Genomic DNA, 18,594 nt, shown 5'->3' with positions numbered 1-18,594 from the left:
ATATGATTTATACATTTTCTTATGCTGCACACATCACTATCAGCAATTATTCAAATGTTGTAAGACTAATTATGAACAGATTGTTAGAAGAATTGAAGTACAATACAGATTTTAATAAGCTCTTTTAATAATTTATTTTGGTGACAGTATACAAAAAGTCCTTATACATACAAATATACATATATTGTTTATTATGCAATACACATATAATGAACATATTGGATTTTAACGAAAGTTTCCTGCCACCGCAGATATCGTCTGTGTAAACAGTTCATTCATGTTACCATATTTAATCATATTTTGTCAAACGATTTTTGGGCATTTGAAAGAAAGAGACTTGCTTTAGAACACTGTGTTGTGAAATTTGTAAAGAAATATCATTATCATTAATTACAAGGTGTCTGAAATGGAACTATCATGCTACCAGATTAGAATCGTCATTTACTTCCAGTTCTGTTGCCAAGGTCAGCTACAGAATGTCACCAAACCATGTGTACAGCTTTAGGTACTAATGTTATATCGCATGACACTATGAAGATTTGGTACTGTCGTGTTGCCATGGAAACACCGTACAAAGTTTAGAGTGTTCTGCGCATGCACGCCTCGAATGAGCGGCGGAGAGTGAGGAGAGAGTGGTGTGCATGAAGTGGGAATTTCCCTTCTCATCGGAATGTCATTATTATTGTGTTAAATAAAGTTTATATATTTTATACTTATGTCTTGCCTTACCTTGGAACCACTACATTGGTGACCAACGTTGGACAACGCACATCTTTTGATCATTTCTTGAAATTTGGACAAAATACGAAAATGGAACTAAACAAAAACATCATCAAAAATGGATGAAATATCAGTAGTGAAAATACCTCCTTTCATTCCTTCTGATCCGTCTCTATGGTTCACGATGGTGGAATCTACTTTTGAATTAGTGGTTCCAAAGGCTATAACAGAATCCAGAACCATGTATAACCACTGTGTGGCGCATTTACCTCCCGACATCGCTATGACCATGAGCGATATCATCATTTCTCCTGACAATACAGATCCATATGGGCAACTGAAGAATGAAGTCATTTCTCACTGTGGTGAAAGTAAATCGCAGGAAATACATCGCTTACTTGCCAGTGAGCAACTAGGGGATCGAAAGCCATCTGAACTCTTACGCGTTATGCAGCAGCGTGTAGAAAATCCTAATGTGATGGATACATTTGTTTTGAAATTATTTCTGCAGCAACTACCTACAAATGTGCAATCTATTTTAGCATCAATCACCCCTTTAACCACACAAAAGGCAGCTGAAATAACGGATAAAATAATGGAAGTGCCATCTGCTCAGGTAAGCGTAGTTTCTGATTCTTGTGCATCATCTAGTGTTACACTGAACTCTGAACTGCTTAAAGAGATAAAATTGCTTCGCAAGGAAGTTGCATTTCTATGACGTTCAAGAAGTCATTCTCGTAATCGTAATTTTCGTCATGCAACAAATCGTGAGAAATCCTCTGAAAAAAAGTGATCCATGTTGGTACCACTAAAAATTTGCTTCTAGAGCAAGAAGGTGCACTCCCCTTGCAACTTTCAGGGAAATTTCCAGGGCAAGGAGTAGCAGCGACATACACCTCACCTTTTAGTTCTCGTCGCCTATTTGTTCGTTATTGCAAGACCAATATTAATTTTTTAATTGATACAGGTACTGATTGTTTCTTAATTCCAGCCTCAAGATCTGTTAAAATGACTACTCCTATTCAAACTTCTCTGGCTGCAAATGGTACTAAGATAAATGTATATAAACAAAAGTTATTATCTTAAGATTTAGGTTTAAGAAAACAGTTTGTTTATCCTTTTTATGTATACAATGTTCAAACTGCTATAATTGGTGCAGATTTTTTTACATTATTTTAACCTACAACCAGATCTTAGAAATCGTCGCTTAAACGATAATTACACCAAATTAAAAATTCTTATGGTATTTAACATGTTGCTAGTATATATTCAGTGAAATCTGTAATTTGTAATAATTATTATGCTAAGTTGTTAAATGAATTTCCTCGTATTGTTCAAGCTTCTTGTGTAAACCAAATTGTCAAACATTCAGTTCAGCATCATACTGAAACTTTTGGCCCTCTTTTGCCAAACCACGCTGGCTTGCACCCGATCGTTTGAAAATTGCAAAAATGGAATTTCAACGTCTGTTAGATTTAGGCCACATTCGCCCATCCAACAGCAATTACGCTTCACCATTGCATGTGGTCCTTAAAAAAAGGTATAAATGATTGGTGTCCTGTCGGTGATTTTAGAGCCCTTTATGCTCAGACTAAAAAGGACAAATATCCAATCCCTAGTATTGTTGATTTCACAAGTGAACTCCATGGGTGCAACATGTTCTCCCATGTAGATTTAGTCAAAGCATTTCATCAAATTCTGATTGCTCCCACGGATAACCATAAAATTGCTATCTGCACACCATTTGGACTTTTCGAGAGTATTCAGATGCAATTTGGTTTGTGCAATGCATCAAGAACTTTTCAAAGGTTTATCAACGAAGTGACAAGAGGTTTAACTGGTGTATATGCATTTATTGATGATATTTTGATTGCCTCAAAAAGTCACAAAGAGCATATTAACAATCTATGAGCTCTCTTTCAAAGATTAGATCATTATGGTTTAGCAATCAAACTCTCAAAGTGTACATCTGGAGTTCTTACCTTAGATTTCTTAGGATATAAAGTCTCTAAAGAAGGTATTTCTCCCAGTCCAAATCGAGTTGATCCCATTTCTAAATTTCCTAGACCAACAAACTTAACATAGCTTTGCAGATTTCTTGGCCTATTCAATTTTTATCGCAGATTTGTGCCACATGCAGCGCACATTTTGTCACCTTTAATTAAGCTTCTCGAAGGTCATTCTAACAAAAAGAAATCATTCCGTCCGACTACGAAGACTGAAAATCTTCTCCCGTAGTCTGAGGATGGCGAAAAGGCATTTTTAGCAGCTAAAGAAGCTCTTACAAAAGCTACCCTCTTAAGACATCCAATTCCTGGTGCTCAACTCAGTCTTTGGACCGATGCATCTGATGTTGCTATTGGCAGCTCTTTCATGCAACTCCAAAATGGTCAATGGGAGCCAATAGCATTCCTTTCTTTAAAATTGAATAACAGTCAATGGAAATGGTCTACATATGACCATGAACTTCTGGCAATATATGAGTCTATCAGGAAATTTCGGCACATGTTAGAAGGTCGCAACTTCATCATATTTACCAACCAAAAATCACTAACATTCGCTTTCAGACAAAAAGCAGAAAAGAACTCTCCTTGACAACTGAGACACCTTGACTATATCTCTCAATTTTCCTCTGATATACAATATGTTAAAGGTAGGGAAAATGTTATTGCTGACACATTCTCCTGAATAGAAGTAGATTCTGTTTCTTGCTCACCTATTCTGGATTTCAAACAGTTAGCCTCAGCACAAGTCACAACCATGAATTACAACAATTACTAACTTCTAAATCTTCTTCTTTGAAGCTCTTCAAACAGCATTTTCTGCTTGAAGATATTTATCTCTATTGTGACTACAACTAACAACTTCATTATGCAATGTCCCTCGTCTTTTCATTTAGACATATCATCTTCCAAAGTATACACAACCTTTCGCATCCAGGTATATCTGCCACTTCAACATTGATACACTTCAACATTGATACGCAGACATTACGTTTGGCCTAACATGCACACTTTTATCAAAAACTCTGTGGACGCTTGTGAGAAATGTCAACGTTCCAAGATACACAAGCATATGAAATCGCCCATTTCGACATTTTTACTTCCTGATGCCAGATTTTCTCATATGCACATAGATTTTACTAGCCAATTACCAATTTCTGAAAGTTATCAGTATTGCTTGACCATAATCGATCGCTTCATGCGATGGCTGGAAGTAATTCCCACATCTGATATGTCGGCTGAGACAACTTGTAAAGCTTTAATTAGTGGATGGATAGCTTATTTTGGATGCCCTTCCACTATCACTACTGACCAGGGTGGGAACTTTGAATTGCATCTTTTCAGGGAGTTCATGAACCTGCTGGGCACTCATCGTATTCGTACCACTGCCTATAGACCTCAATCAAATGGAATCATTGAACGTTTCCATCGCCACTTGAAAAACAGCATAAAATTGCAAGCGAATCCTTGCTGGACAGAATCGTTACCTCTTATACTTTTGGGTATTAGATCTTTCGTTAAAGACGACATCCAAGCAACTTGTTCTGATATATTTTGTGCTCAGATCAGCTTTCTCCACCATCCCCGACACCAACATATGTAAATAGTTTACGATCTATCATGCAATCTCTGATTCCCATCGCAATATCAAAATACTGTTCAGAGCCTATCCACATTCATCCATCTTTAAAATCGTGCTCTCACGTTTATTTGAGAATTGACTCAGTCAAGCCTCCTCTTCAACAACCATACTCAGGTCCTCATCCAGTCATTGAGCAATATGATAAAATCTTTATCATCTTCGTGCATGGTAAAAATCAAACTGTTTCAATTGATCGACTCAAACCTGCATTTTTCATTAGTGATAAAACCTTTGTCCCTAACACTAAACCTTCCAATAAGACAGACATCTTGAAACCTACCATGTCAAATGCTCCTAAAACTGTCACAAAATCCGGATATGTCAAATTCCATCAACACCTGTCTACCACCTACTATATATAACTTATATATATTGTTATTTATTCAATATTTCATTATGCAGTTTAATTTATTATGTGTTTTATATTGTACCTTTTACCTTCACATTTATCATTGTATAATATAAATTCTGTATATATATATATATATATATTGTGTATCGTTTGGTCTCCTTCACTGGGGGGATACTCTGTGGTGTTGCCATAGAAACACCATACGAAATTTTGTGAGTTCTGCGCATGCCCGCCTCGAGCGGCGGAGGTTGAGGAGAGAGCGGTGTGCATGAAGCGAGAATTTCCCTTCTCATCGGAATGTCATTATTATTGTATTAAATAAAGTTTATATATTTTATACTTGTGTCTTGCATCACCATGGAACCACTACAGTAACAAAAGTTCAAAAATAAGAATTATGACATTCAAAACGCAGAATGCTCTGGCTGGCCTACTGATGTTGAAGAAGTCTGAGCGATTGCCACCACTTTAATGAATCGGGCAAACCACTTCTCCTGGGCACTGAAAGGACTCTCCTGGATATTGTGCACAAAACTCTAATAACAACTGAAGATCAACACTCATGAACAAAATTTACAATTTTTCCATTTTTTCTCCAACTCCTACATAAGTATTCATTTCTATAAAATACGAGTAAAAGTGGTAGCTATTGTTTTTTTGCATATATTTTCTTAAACTTCCTTACTGTCATGCATATGAACTGTGAATTTAAACATTACTGACATTTTTGTAATGGTTCCTTAATTTCTGGGGGGAATAAAATTATAAATTAAAAAAATTCTACATTAAACTGTCACTCTCAAACTAGTTGTAGTAACAACTGACATTAACACTGCAATTCTAGAAGACTTTCAACAACATGATTTCAATAATATTAACCAAAAAATTTTAGACATTGTTCCCAATTTAAAAATTAGACTGCTACTGAATCAGTTTACATGTTGCAATTTAGAACACTTTACCCATATGAATCTGAAACATATAAGAAACCAATTAAAAATGCAGACACTTTTACTTACAGCAATCTTAATCTCTGTAAAACACTTTGAGGAAAAAGAGTTGGTGATAAACATAATAAAAGAGTTCTCCCTACTGCAGATTTTGCAAGATTATTCCCTTTTATAAGTAGTTTCTTTGATTCTGCTTATTTTACCAAAAATTAATTCACATGGTTACATACTTGCACTCATAATTTCTTGCTTAAACTGGAAGCTCACATAAAATTTCAATACAATGGATAAGTATTCTTAAAGACTTAATTCCAGATTTCTGCAAGTACAAATTATCTAGTAGAGACAAATCCAACAAAATTTACTTCCGCCCCCTAATGGCAGGCACTTGCATATAATAGTATTGGCCACTATTAAGGCCAGAAGTGGCACCTAATAGGTGGTCACCATTACCTCCTATGAAGGGATAGACAATTTTACATCCATGACTTCTCCGGGATTGGAACCCGAGCCCTTTGCTATTGAAGTCAGGCTTGCTTAACCACTATACTGTGTGGGAGGTACAAAATTTATTGTAAAATTAATTTCCGTCACCTTAAATTCAACAATATCAATTTCAACACAATCTTCAGAAACTGTCAAAAACACTTCCCTGCAAATAATGTTAAAGTTTTAACTGCCTTTAAATATAAAATCTTTGAGCAGCTTAATAGCTAATCATCATGACATTGATTCTGCAGCTACATATAACCGCCAGTCTCCAGTTTACATTGATTTCATTGATCTTCATCTCACACAAAATCTTAATATCATCAAAGATCCTCTGCTATGAAGTCTTATGCAAAAAAGTACCAAATTTAGACCAGTCATTACTTATCAGCAAAACCTCATGCATTAAACACATCATAGATAATGTTAATTAATTCATTCTCAAGGTTAGCTGCAGATTTAATCTGCCCATTTTTGCAGCCCGTTTTGGGAAAAGGAGTCTTTTATTCTGTCCTTACGTACAGATGTCACACAAAAACATCATTAAATTGCACTCAATAGTGGTCAAAATGGATATTTTTGTTGAAATATGACAACTGAATATTTTCACAATTACAATACTTTTTTACTTCGTACAAGGAAGTAAAAACATTTTTAATGCTGATGAAGCCAAGCTATTCGACAAGATGAGCCACAACAAGCATTTAAATTTTAAGACTAGTGATCAGCTGGTAAAAGGGGGAACAATATTAAAAGCATGAAATTACAGTTCCTGTGTGTGCCAATATGAATGCCACTGAGCCTTGCAGGCTTTTAATCATTGGAAAATTTCAAAAGCCAAGATGTGTGAAAAAGTATGAAAACTCATTCTGTTTCCCAGAAAGCTAACTGTAGAGCATGGATGACGCTGAAATTGTTTGAGGAATATCTAGAATTCTCAGTATCAAAACAAAAACTGACCAACATCGTACTGCATGCACAAATGTCAAAAACTTAGAATGGATTAACATGCTCAAGAATGCATCTTCAGTGCTGCCTAGATTGGATGAATCATTAAGCAATATAAAAAAGTGTTTAGGGCATCAAGGAAAGGGAACACCACAAAAAGAACCTTAGGTATTCAGGAAAGGGGTACCAAAAAATTTCTCATTGCCTGTTTTGCCATAGAATGCATAATGTAGCTAAACCCAAACTGAGAAACCTGTGTAAGCATATCTGGGGACATCAAAATTTTCAAGTGCCTAGGGGTCTCTGAAGGTCTTAAACTGGACCTGAGTGCTGCAATCTGTGGACCAGAGTGTGATCAGAAGCTTGAAGTGTCATCAGAGAAGGCATCTATCTCATTTTAAGCATTTCTGAGAAATACAGCAGTCAAGTAGTTTATAATATTTTAATTCTTGATGCAAATAAAGTTTTGGTAACTTGTTTAACAGTATAAATCATGGTAAATTGTTTTTGGTATTCTGGTCTAACAAAGTGCATTGAAGAAAGAGAAAGATGAGGGAGGACCAAGGATTTGCCAACTACAGTTAGGAAAAAAATGGCATTTTAATATTTTCAGAATGTGATGTGAGCTTTAGAGAATATGTGATGATAGAAATTAAAATCAGAAATGCTAATGTCAAAGATGTTTCTTCTGATGCTGAAGAAATGCAATGCACCTAAAGCTACTTCCTCCCCTGCAGATGCCAAAATTGTGATATGTATCATTAAAAAGTTTTATTCACACAAAACTGTAGAACCAAAAGTGAAGGATTCTTTTCATGCTTTGGATAAAAATATGGATAGCATTTTCTTGCATATATTCAACTGGCAAAAAATCAGAGATTATTTTTGTACTCAGAAGCTAACAATATTTATAATCAGTGAGATAATGCATTTTTGTTATTCGATCAGATATAGTGAACTAATTCCACTGTATTACACAAAGCAACACACATGATTCCACTGTATAACACAAAGCAACAATAAATGTCAGCACTAGATATAACCATTCATACCACTTAAAAGTTAAAGCATTTCACTACAGATAATAAGCATTCATAACTAGTTATATAGCTAAAAAGTAAAGGAAATAGTATATAGTTTGGAGTATTATAAACTTACCATTTCTATTTCTCTAGGATTTGTTCTTTTTAAACTTTCAAATGTTGTTATACCAGCATTTACTAATAAAGTGGACATAGCAACTCCTATAAAAATTCAAATAAAATTTAACAAGAAAAATTAATTTTATTTATATGTTTATAAATAAATACAGTGAAATACACATATGAATGAAATAAGCTTGGCTGTCATATTTGAGATTTAATTTCAGCCCTCTGCAAACAGGCTATTTACCAGATTGCATGGGAGGCAAATAAAAGATTTTGCCTTGTGAATTTTCAAATATTACTAGATCACATGGGTGATAGATGGTATGGTAGTATAAAGCAAGTAATGGCCCAAAGTATTTGGAAAGATTCTGCCAAAGACATTATTAATGCCAATTATTTTATTAACAACTATGAAACAAGTATAAAAATTATCTATTAGATGTAGCACAGATCACATGAATTACGTGTATTATAAATTATATCAATTAAAATTCTTCTAGAACATTAAAAAGCTGTTAAAACTGGTTAATTTGCCATGTCACATTGATAATAAATAAAAAATCATATTTTGGCAAGAAACTGGCAAATATTTTCTGAATGATGAATGACTTGGAAACATAATGTGATGACCATAAAAAGTAGATGATGTTAGATGCCATACAAATGATTATACTGCGCCAAGGTATATAATATACAATTTAAAAAATATCTACTATTAATATCATCTTAAGGATCTCATACAAATTATCTTTGATACATTAAAAAACCAAAAGAAAGATACAAATTATTATGAAGTATTTTATTACTTTTAAATTGTTGTTAAAACAATTACAGTTACAATGTTAAAGATAAAAGATCTTACACCACATCAAATGGCAACATTATGTGAACTGCTATTTGCAGGCTGTGTGGAAGTTTAGATAAGTTGCATCTTTGCAATGGCAGCAATCGCTCAATGTAATGATTCCCATTAAGAAATACAATGTAATGATTACAAAAAACTGGAAAGACTCTATTACAAACATTTTTAATGTAAAAATACACATATGTGTTTATGTGTGAGTGAAGAAGTATGTACGTTATAGTAAAAGCCCTAATATCTGGTAATAAATTAATTGGAAGTTTAAGTAATCAGAATATTTTACAGTTTTAAACTTTTTCATTTAAAAATTAAGCAAATGAAAGACTTGCAAAGCCATCATGATGAACATATAGTATTACTGCTCAAAATAAAGCTTACTTTAAAATGGGATTACAATATAACTGCTTTTTCTTTTTTTTTCTTTCTTTTAAGAAGATGCTGATTACACTCCCTACCATTGTCCTCATCTTACAGTTCTAAAAACTTATCACTGTAACTAGACTTTTCTCTTAGAAAGGGAATTGGTAAGGAGTTAGAGAACATATGGGAGATTCTAAAATTCTTGACAGGAATTTACCACAGCACAGATAGAATTTGGGAGTGACTGACAACTCTTTAAATGGAAACTAAACTAATTTCATCTCTTTTACAAGTGCCTATTTGAATTAATCGATCTTAAGTAGAATGCTTCACTGGTTTAAACATTTTGGATTATATTTTACATAACATTTTGGATTTTTAGTGTGACAGTATCTATTTTGATTAAATATTCATCAACTCTCTCAAAATTTTCATCAGAATTTAATAAAATATCTGATGTGGATGCCACACAACTTCCTTGCATGGCCTATTAAATTATACACATTTTTGCTGCACTTCATTTAAATTTATTTCTTCGCGTAATAAATAAATAAATAAATAAAACACTGAACTTTGTGCAGAAACTGACTTTATTCTGTTAAGAGTTTCAATGTAAACAAATGGCCTCATTAGACCTAGTTCCACTTAAACTTTTAAACTATTGATAATTCTACAAGTATTGCATGCAGATTAACTAAAGGCATAAAAACCTTAACCGGATTATAAGAACAACATAATTCAATCACTTTTAAAACAAAAAATGCACAATTTACCAACATATAAAAAAAAAAAAAAACACTGAGTTCACCAACCCAGGTAACATATTTGGAATATATATACATACATATATATACTTGGTTTGGCTAATTGCAACGAAAAAGGAAGGTGTATAGTTAATGTTATAGCAGTCCCATATAGAAAATTTCAACGTTCTATGGTACTTGGTTTTTGAGTTATGCAAGATATATACAGATGTCTGTATGTAGAGATGTCACACAAAAAAATCATTCAAATGGATTTGAGAGCGGTGAAAATGGATATTTTCATTGAAATATGATATCCGAAATTTTTCGCGATTACAATACTTCCTTTACCTCATACAAGGAAGTAATAAACATGAAAGATTATTCAGCATTTAAAGGGCAAAAACATAAATTTTTAACAGTTACCCTGAAATTAAAATTAGGTTTGTTATTTCAATGCATCTCAATGTCAATTTTAGCAGATACTAATGAAATATTTGCTTGACAAATTCGACTAGTACAACTTGGATCACACATATTAAACTTATTGGTGATCAAGCACCATCAAACATCTGCCTGTGATATATGAAAATCAAAAGAATGCTTGCATGGATAAAGATTTCTTTCTTCCTGGTACACAAACATTTTTCTGCCATCAGTCGTGAAGTGATGTGAAAACTAAAGGAAAATCCGAAGATAGTCAAGGTGTTTTATTTATTTATAAACTGCTGAGCATATTCTAGCAAAGACAAATTGATTTGTAGCTGTATCAGAACTATGCTTCTTCTCCTGAACCTAGTGCTTTGATACAGCCAATGGATTAAGGAATTATTCAGAACTTAAAAAAAAATAATCTATCATAAAAATTTTATGAACCGACTTGTGAATAGTGAAAGTTCCCTAATAGAATATGTGTATGAATTTCTAATAAAAGATTTCATTTACAGGTTTGTGAATACTTGGAATTCTAGCAGTAACTGGACAGTGAAAAATTTTACTATCTATTAAGTTCTATTTGGATTCATTTGATGAAGAAACAAGGATTTTAAAAATGGAAGAACAATGCCTAAAAATATTAAAAGCCATAATATGTATAAATAAATGTGAAGAATTCATGTCTAGGCTAGGAACATTCGAAACAGAATAATGAATTGACTGAGACAAAAATGTGCTTGAAAAAGAAATGTTAACAGAAGATTATTTAATTAAAAATGCATTGTTTCTTTCAAAATGAAAAAAATTGTGATTCATAAACAAGCTGAAGAAGAAACAGAAACAAAACATATTTCTTTTGCTACAGAAAGAATATGACATTTTTGAAGTTTATGAGAAAAACTATCTATATACAGAAAAAAAGTTTCCAAACTCATCTCATTAGAGAAAGATTTACAAAAAAAGGAAACTTTTACTGAAACAAACAGGCATTCATAATTTATTCATTCAAATGCCAACTGATCAATGCAATATTATTATATCAAAGATTTAAGCATCCTATTTATTGTAGGAAAATGCAACATAAAAATAATTCTGAGTTCTATTAAATACATTTTGAGTAACTATCTTACATTTATTTACAACTGATTTGCTTCATTTTTGTATAATACATTGGCTCTTATGTCTGAAATGTATTTAAAAAATAATTTGATGCGGCCAGCACATGACTTTCCACCAGTTTCATGTTAAGATATAGAAATGGAGGAATAGAAACAAGCTTTAAGCACACTGTCACTTTCAGTTGATCATTTGTAAATAAAACCTAAATTGTTTATACATTTTATGGCTCAATATTAATTGACAATGGCTCAATATTAATGAAAAAATGAAAAGTGAGTAGTGTTTATACACTACTCACTTTTCATTGTTTTATTCTTTAAGGTGACCAATCATCCTCCTTTGGTAGGATCTGTCCTTCTACAAGAAGTGTCCTCCTTTTCAATGTTTTACAATTAATCTGTTTATTTGTGTATTATTTAAAGATGCTGCGTTGAAATGTTACATGTCAATCATCATCTGATGGTGCAGTTCGAAAAAACATGATTATAAAATGCATACACAGCACATTCTGGGCATATCAAAACTTCACGCAGCCACACGTCTCGCACCCTCACACTTTTGTGCACTTTACTTTGTTCATTTTAATGTGTCTATAATAAAGTTCGTGTTTACATCTGATGCAAATACGAATTTCTTTCTTTCACTGTATAATTATTATACTCAGGTAAGTGCCTTGCTAAGCAGAATTCACGTTTCATTTGTTCTTTAATATAATTTTATTATATAACTCTGTTTTCAACACAAGTACAAAATAATTTAAAATTTAAATATAGATTTAGTAAAGTTTTATAGTTTTTGTTATTAAAGATTATACAATACGAGGGGTGATCCGAAAAAAGTTTACATGGCAAAAAAGTATTTATTAACAATAGAAACAAGATACAAATGGGAATCAAGAGACACACCTGGCCTTCACTTTTCTACATAGTCGCCAAACCTGTTTAGGCATTTGTCAGAACGTTCGACCAATTTGTTTATCCTGTCTTGGTAGTAATCAGAGCCATTTCTCGGCAGCTGTTTTCACTGCATCGTCTGAGGTGAACCGTGTTCTGGATAAGTATCGCTTCAACGCCAGAAAAATGAAATAGTCACTTGGAGCCAAATCGGGGCTGTATGGGGGTGATTCCAGACCTCCCACTTGAACCTTTGCAGCAACTCCTGAGTCTGGTGAGCTGTATGGGGCCATGGCATTGTCATGCAGAAGAATGAAGCCTTTGCTCAGTTATCCAGGCCGTTTGCGTAGGATGGCTTTACGCAATTTCGTTAAGGTGGCACAATAATGATCAGCCTTAATGGTATAGCCACACTCCAAATACTCGATTAGGATAACACCAGTCATATCCCAGAAAACAGTTGCCATCACTTTACCGGCAGAGGACCTTAAACTTCTTCCTTGTCGGTGATCCAGCGTGTTTCTACTCCATCGTGGCTCTTTTGGATATGGGGGTGAAGTGATGAAGCCATGCTTCATCACCGGTAATGATGTGATCAGTGAAGTGTTGGCCATCTGAATGGTATCGCTGAAGAAATGTGAGGCTGCACATCATTCGAGTGGCTTTATGCTGCGCGGACAACGCACGTGGATCACAGTGGGCAAAAACTTTGGAATATCGCAACTCATCGGTTACGATACGCTGAACGTTACCATAACTCAGGTCCAACTGTGAGGCAATCACATGCACGGTTACTCGTTGATCCCTTTGGATGATTTCTTCAACACGTGCCGTGTTGATATCTGTCCTTGAAGAACTTGGACGGCTACTCGCTTCCATATTGCAGTTTTCCACATGCTCCCTGCCCGCTTGATAAGACTGACACCATTTCACTACCTGTTGTCTACTCATTGCTTTGTCCCTGTATACCTCAACGATTTGTCTGCGAATTTCAGATGCAGCCACATTCTTGGACCATAAGAATCGAATTACGGCTCGCATCTCTATGCGAGACCATTTTTCTAGACGTTGTGCCATTACTGTTGCTCTTAAGTGTCTGCATACTGATGCTACTTACTCGTAGAACCGCTGTAGGACAACTAGCGCCATCTGTCAACCATCCTGGGTGGAAATATTCGCTCCACAATTATTATGTTTCAAATGCTTCTGCTTGTAAACTTTTTTTTTGGATATTTTATTTATTTATAATGTGCTTACATTGTTCCTGTAGCTCCATATTTTATTTTAAATTTTATTTAAAGGATGGAAAAATCAAAGAGGAAGTGCCATTTCAACGATCACTTGAAGAAGGAATTTCCATTTCTCATATTAAAGTAAGACAACATTGTTTTTTGCAATATTTACAGAGAATTTTGTATTGCAGTTGGAGGCAAAGCAGCCACAACTAAGCACTTAAACACCAATAAACATAAGCAATCATTAGATGCATCAGCTTCCAGTAGTAAAGTAACATTTTTAAAACTTCTAATTACTCCAAAGAGGAAAAACAGTTAGCTGTAATGGAGGGAACATTTTCATTTCATACAATAATTCATAATCAAAGTTTTTATAGTATGGTTTGTACTACAGAATTTTTGAAAAACTTTCACAATCTTAAATTTTCATGTGCCAGAACAAAATGTGAGGCTATTATTAAATCAGTATTAAAAAATTACTTGAAAAATGCAGCATTTGTAATGGTTTCATCTGATGCATCAAATCATAATGAAACAAAATTGTATCCAATACTAGTAAGATATTATAGTGTTAACAAGGGCATTCATGTAAAAATTTTAAATTTAGAGTCCATTGAGGGCGAAACTGCTGAAATTTTGGCGAACCACCTATAAAGCGTAATAAATGAAAACAATTTGAAATATAAAGTTGTTGTACTAACTCATTGCTTTGTCATTTTTTTGTTAACTCATTGCTCATTGCATTATCTCATAATATTACAATATGTCTATGTAACAGTGGATAATACAAACACAAATTTTGGTGGGCGAAGACGCAAAGGAGTAAATAATGTCTATGTAAAATTACAAGATTTACTCTAAAAAAAATATTAGGCATAGGTTGTAATGCACATATTTTGTCAAATGCAATAAACACAGCATCATCTGCTATGCCAATTGATGTAGAAGTAATTTGAGCATTACTCTCCCTTCATATTTTTGACATATTCATATTACTCTCCATTCATATTTTCGGAGTTTAGACAAATGTCAAAAAATTCTACAGCTTTTTATCAATAATGAATTATCGGAGGTATTAATGAATTTTGTCCATAATAGGGCATCTAATTTCCACAAAACGATTCAAAAGATTGAATGTGAACATATTTTAGCTACAGAAGTTTGCCTTATTTTGAACGATTTTGCCCTTCAATATAAATCATGATTTGAAGAAAAATTTATTCCTTTAACAATAAAAAGGAAATTGTCAAACTTATAGGAATCAAATCCGGGCATAATGGAAAAAGTTTACCAAAGAAGCACAAAATTTTTATGAAATATGTTTCCAATATGTCGAAGAATGGTCAGAAAAAAATATCACAATAACATAAAATTTGATATGAAAAATATTTCTTGTTCCAATATTTCCAGTATTTTGTTGGAAAACGATGTATTGACAAAAAATATTTATTCAATGAAAAATATTCCTTTAATTAAATAATTAAAAGGGTTGTATTTTTGTTTAAATTAATAAAACATTTCATTTATTTGCGATTTACTTTTATTTTAAAACTTTTTGTCCTCCTTTTCATTGTAAAAAAATTGGTCCCCTTATATTCTCTCATACAACGAACAATGATAACTCTGATTTTTTATTCATTTCATAGTGGATCCTGTTGGATGCATGTATAAATATTTCATTTCACTAGTTTTGGCATATTTCTGTTCTATCATATGCCATGAGCTGTATCATAATTTTCATGACTTTTTGTCTTGACCGCATTATACTCGGGGTATATCTGATATTTTCTGGTGTGATTGGCTGCCTGATTTTGAATTGGTTTTCTTTTGTGAGTTGATAGCTAAATAATATATAATTAAGATACAATAACACGCTGAACAAATATTCATTTAGAAGTCAAACAACAAAAATCAGCGTAATATTTTTCAAATTTTCACAGGACTAGTTTTGATGGTTTTACCGAACCATCATTCTCAGCTGCAAAAGCACAATTATTTGCTGTATGAACTGTTTTTCTCACTGTGGCTTGAAGCACTTGGTTTTGGAGATGGATGTAGACATGCTCATTGAAAGTGAAAATGATGATTTACTTGTGGAACCTCACAGGTACAAAATTGCGAAAAATTTTTATCCATTGAGAACGAGCTTCAATGCTATGATGAAAATGAAGATTACGATGCTGCAATTGTTGCTCGAGTTGCAGCAAAACACATGACAGCATCGGAAGACCAAGAAAGTGATGATGATAATGCTGCTAATAAGTTTGTGCAAGTGACAACACAGGATGCAAGGAAATGCATTCAAACTTTGTGTCGGTATTGTCTTGCATGATGCAAGAGGAAAATGAAGGCAGTCCCATTGCTGCATTAGAAGTTTGTGGCGATTTCGTTCACGTGCAATCCATCAAGAGAATGCATCAGATCCCATTGGATAAGTTCTTTAAATGTTGACTGGAACTTGGTAAGAATTTGTTTTTATTGTGCTTCACATGCTGAGTATCATGGTGATCGTTTCTTAGAATTTGTTTCTAAATTAATTTTCTCAATGAAAAAAATTTGACTGTAGTTCTTGTTTGTGCATGTATGTTCACCATACATGTGTACCGCACAATAAAGGTCATTTTAGCACATTTACATGTACATTTACTGTTTGCTGCATATAGCACATCCCGTCTTAACCATATGACATGTTTGTGTAATCGGACCAGCCGGTTAGTAGGACCTAAAACGATCGCTTCTCAATGTGGTCCGATTAACTGGAATTGACTGTATATGTAATATTACGACTGATGGAGCACCAAATATGACAGAAAAAAATCTGGATTTCTTGGACTCTTTAATCAAACCTACGCCAGGAACAATGTTGTTTTTCTACATTGTGTTATACATCAAGATGCTCTGTGTAAATCTGCATTGAATGTGAAACTCATGCTTGATGCAGTCATGAAGCTTGTAAATACTATTCAATCTCGTGGGCTTACTCACAGGCAATTTTGGAATTTTCTTCAGTCCATGCAATCTGAATACTCTGATTTACTGTATTACACAAAAGTAAGGTGGAATAGCGCAGGATGTGTTTTCAAGCGACTTTGGCAGCACAAAGATATTGAGTTGTTCTTCCATGAGAAACAGTGTTCTGCAGAGTGCGAAATGTTAGAAGATACAGAATGGCTTTTGGATTTTGCACTTTTCACATATCGTCTCTGCCATGAATGTCAAGATGCAAGGGAAAAATCAACTTATTGACGTTATCTGGGCCCATTTCAAAGCTTTTAAACTAAATCTATTTGTTGGGCAACTAGCTAAGAATGATTTGTCTCATTTCCCGAGGTTAAATTCAATACCCTCAGTAAATGAAGAGAAGCTTAAGAATTATGAAAATAGCTTGAAAAAAAAAAAAAAAAAAAAAAACATTTTGAGATCGAATGCAAATTTTAAGATTTCAGTGTCATTCAAATAGAATTGGATATTTTTACCATGCCTTTCAATGTAAATTGTGAAGCAGTGAGGTCAGATTTGCAGCTTGAATTAATTGAATTGCAATCTAACAATTATCTCAAGCAGTTATTTCTAAATATGCCGAAGTTAGAGTTTTACAAATTGTTATCGAAAATAAGTTTCCCAAATTTATTAGTTCAAGCCCCAAAAATCAGTGCTATGTTTGTTTCATCATATATATGTAAAAAAGTGTTTTCAACTATAAACCTTAGAAAGAATAATTTCAGAAATAGACTGAGAGATGAGCATTTAGCCTCATTCCTTAGAATCAGTGCATATCACTTCGAACCTCAATATGAGGAACTTTTAAAAAATGAAATCGCAATTTCATTCATCTCATTAACATATTTAAATTGTAATATTTGTGTATTGTTTTTAAAATCTTAAAAAAATTTATCTTGGCCCACCAAACTTTTTTTCTTATTTTTCACCCGCGACCAAAAAAGTTTGCTCATCCCTGGTTTAGTCATTCATTAAATAGTTTAAGAAAAATGATGGGAACTGGGTGATGGATTATTTTTATAATTCTACTGTGAATACCATTCGGCCCTCATTCTTTCTTGTGAGATAAGTTCTTGATAAATGAGGTTTCTGATTACCTGAAATTTTTATCATCTGTTGTGTTCAGTAAAGAAATATTATTTCTGATCACTCTATGTTCTAGGAAGTCACCGTCGGAGAGACACCTTAGCTTGAACGTATAAAACATAGTCTTGTATATTATTCTTATTATCATTACTGTTGCTTTTCCCATAGAGTCAGAATCTGTAAATTGGTCTAAGAGGTGTTCTGTGTTTTTCAAGATGAGCTTATTTTCCTTCCAAATTTTCTACTATTATTTTTTGGGACTGTAAATCTTTTTTGTGTAAGTTTCTCTCATATTTTTGATAAGATTTCATAATCGCATTGGATGTTTTACTTTCATGGTTAATGCCTACAAAATATATTGGCTTTCATGTCTGAAACACATTTTTCCCCTTCAAAATCTTCTATAATTTTAAATGTGTGCTTTGATATTCAAGCTGGAAACAAATAAATGATTGTTTTATAATTTTAGAGTGGACATTTTCCCCATTCATTTGGTTTCTCTTATGTGAATTCCATTTTTATATGCTCAACTATCTGGAATTTTCATATATCCAAAATTTGACATTTCCTGAAATTTCTGAATAGTTGAGCTTACTGTACATTCCTCTC

At 33.4% G+C, this 18,594-nt stretch overlaps 1 protein-coding gene and 1 pseudogene across 10 annotated transcripts in view; one reads left to right on the top strand and one right to left on the bottom strand.

Moving 5' to 3' along the window:
* LOC118199039 (putative ATP-dependent DNA helicase HFM1) overlaps positions 1 to 18,594 on the bottom strand; it is a 511,790-nt gene that overhangs the window by 124,445 nt on the left and 368,751 nt on the right. For all 10 annotated transcript variants that reach the window (XM_085816885.1, XM_085816888.1, XM_085816889.1 and 7 more), the window contains one exon: positions 8,263 to 8,348. In XM_085816885.1, coding sequence (XP_085673011.1) covers positions 8,263 to 8,348 — 86 coding nt within the window. The remainder of the gene's footprint in view (positions 1 to 8,262; positions 8,349 to 18,594) is intronic.
* Positions 27 to 5,441, top strand: LOC146997175 (uncharacterized; annotated as a pseudogene).

The sequence above is a fragment of the Stegodyphus dumicola genome, chromosome 5 (assembly GCF_044657685.1).
Source record: "Stegodyphus dumicola isolate Sdum_Otavi_A_Nest chromosome 5, ASM4465768v1".
Taxonomy (NCBI): Eukaryota; Metazoa; Arthropoda; class Arachnida; order Araneae; family Eresidae; genus Stegodyphus; species Stegodyphus dumicola.
The sequence above is the reverse complement of the archived record's forward strand: the minus strand, read 5'-3'. Positions and strand labels throughout refer to the sequence as shown.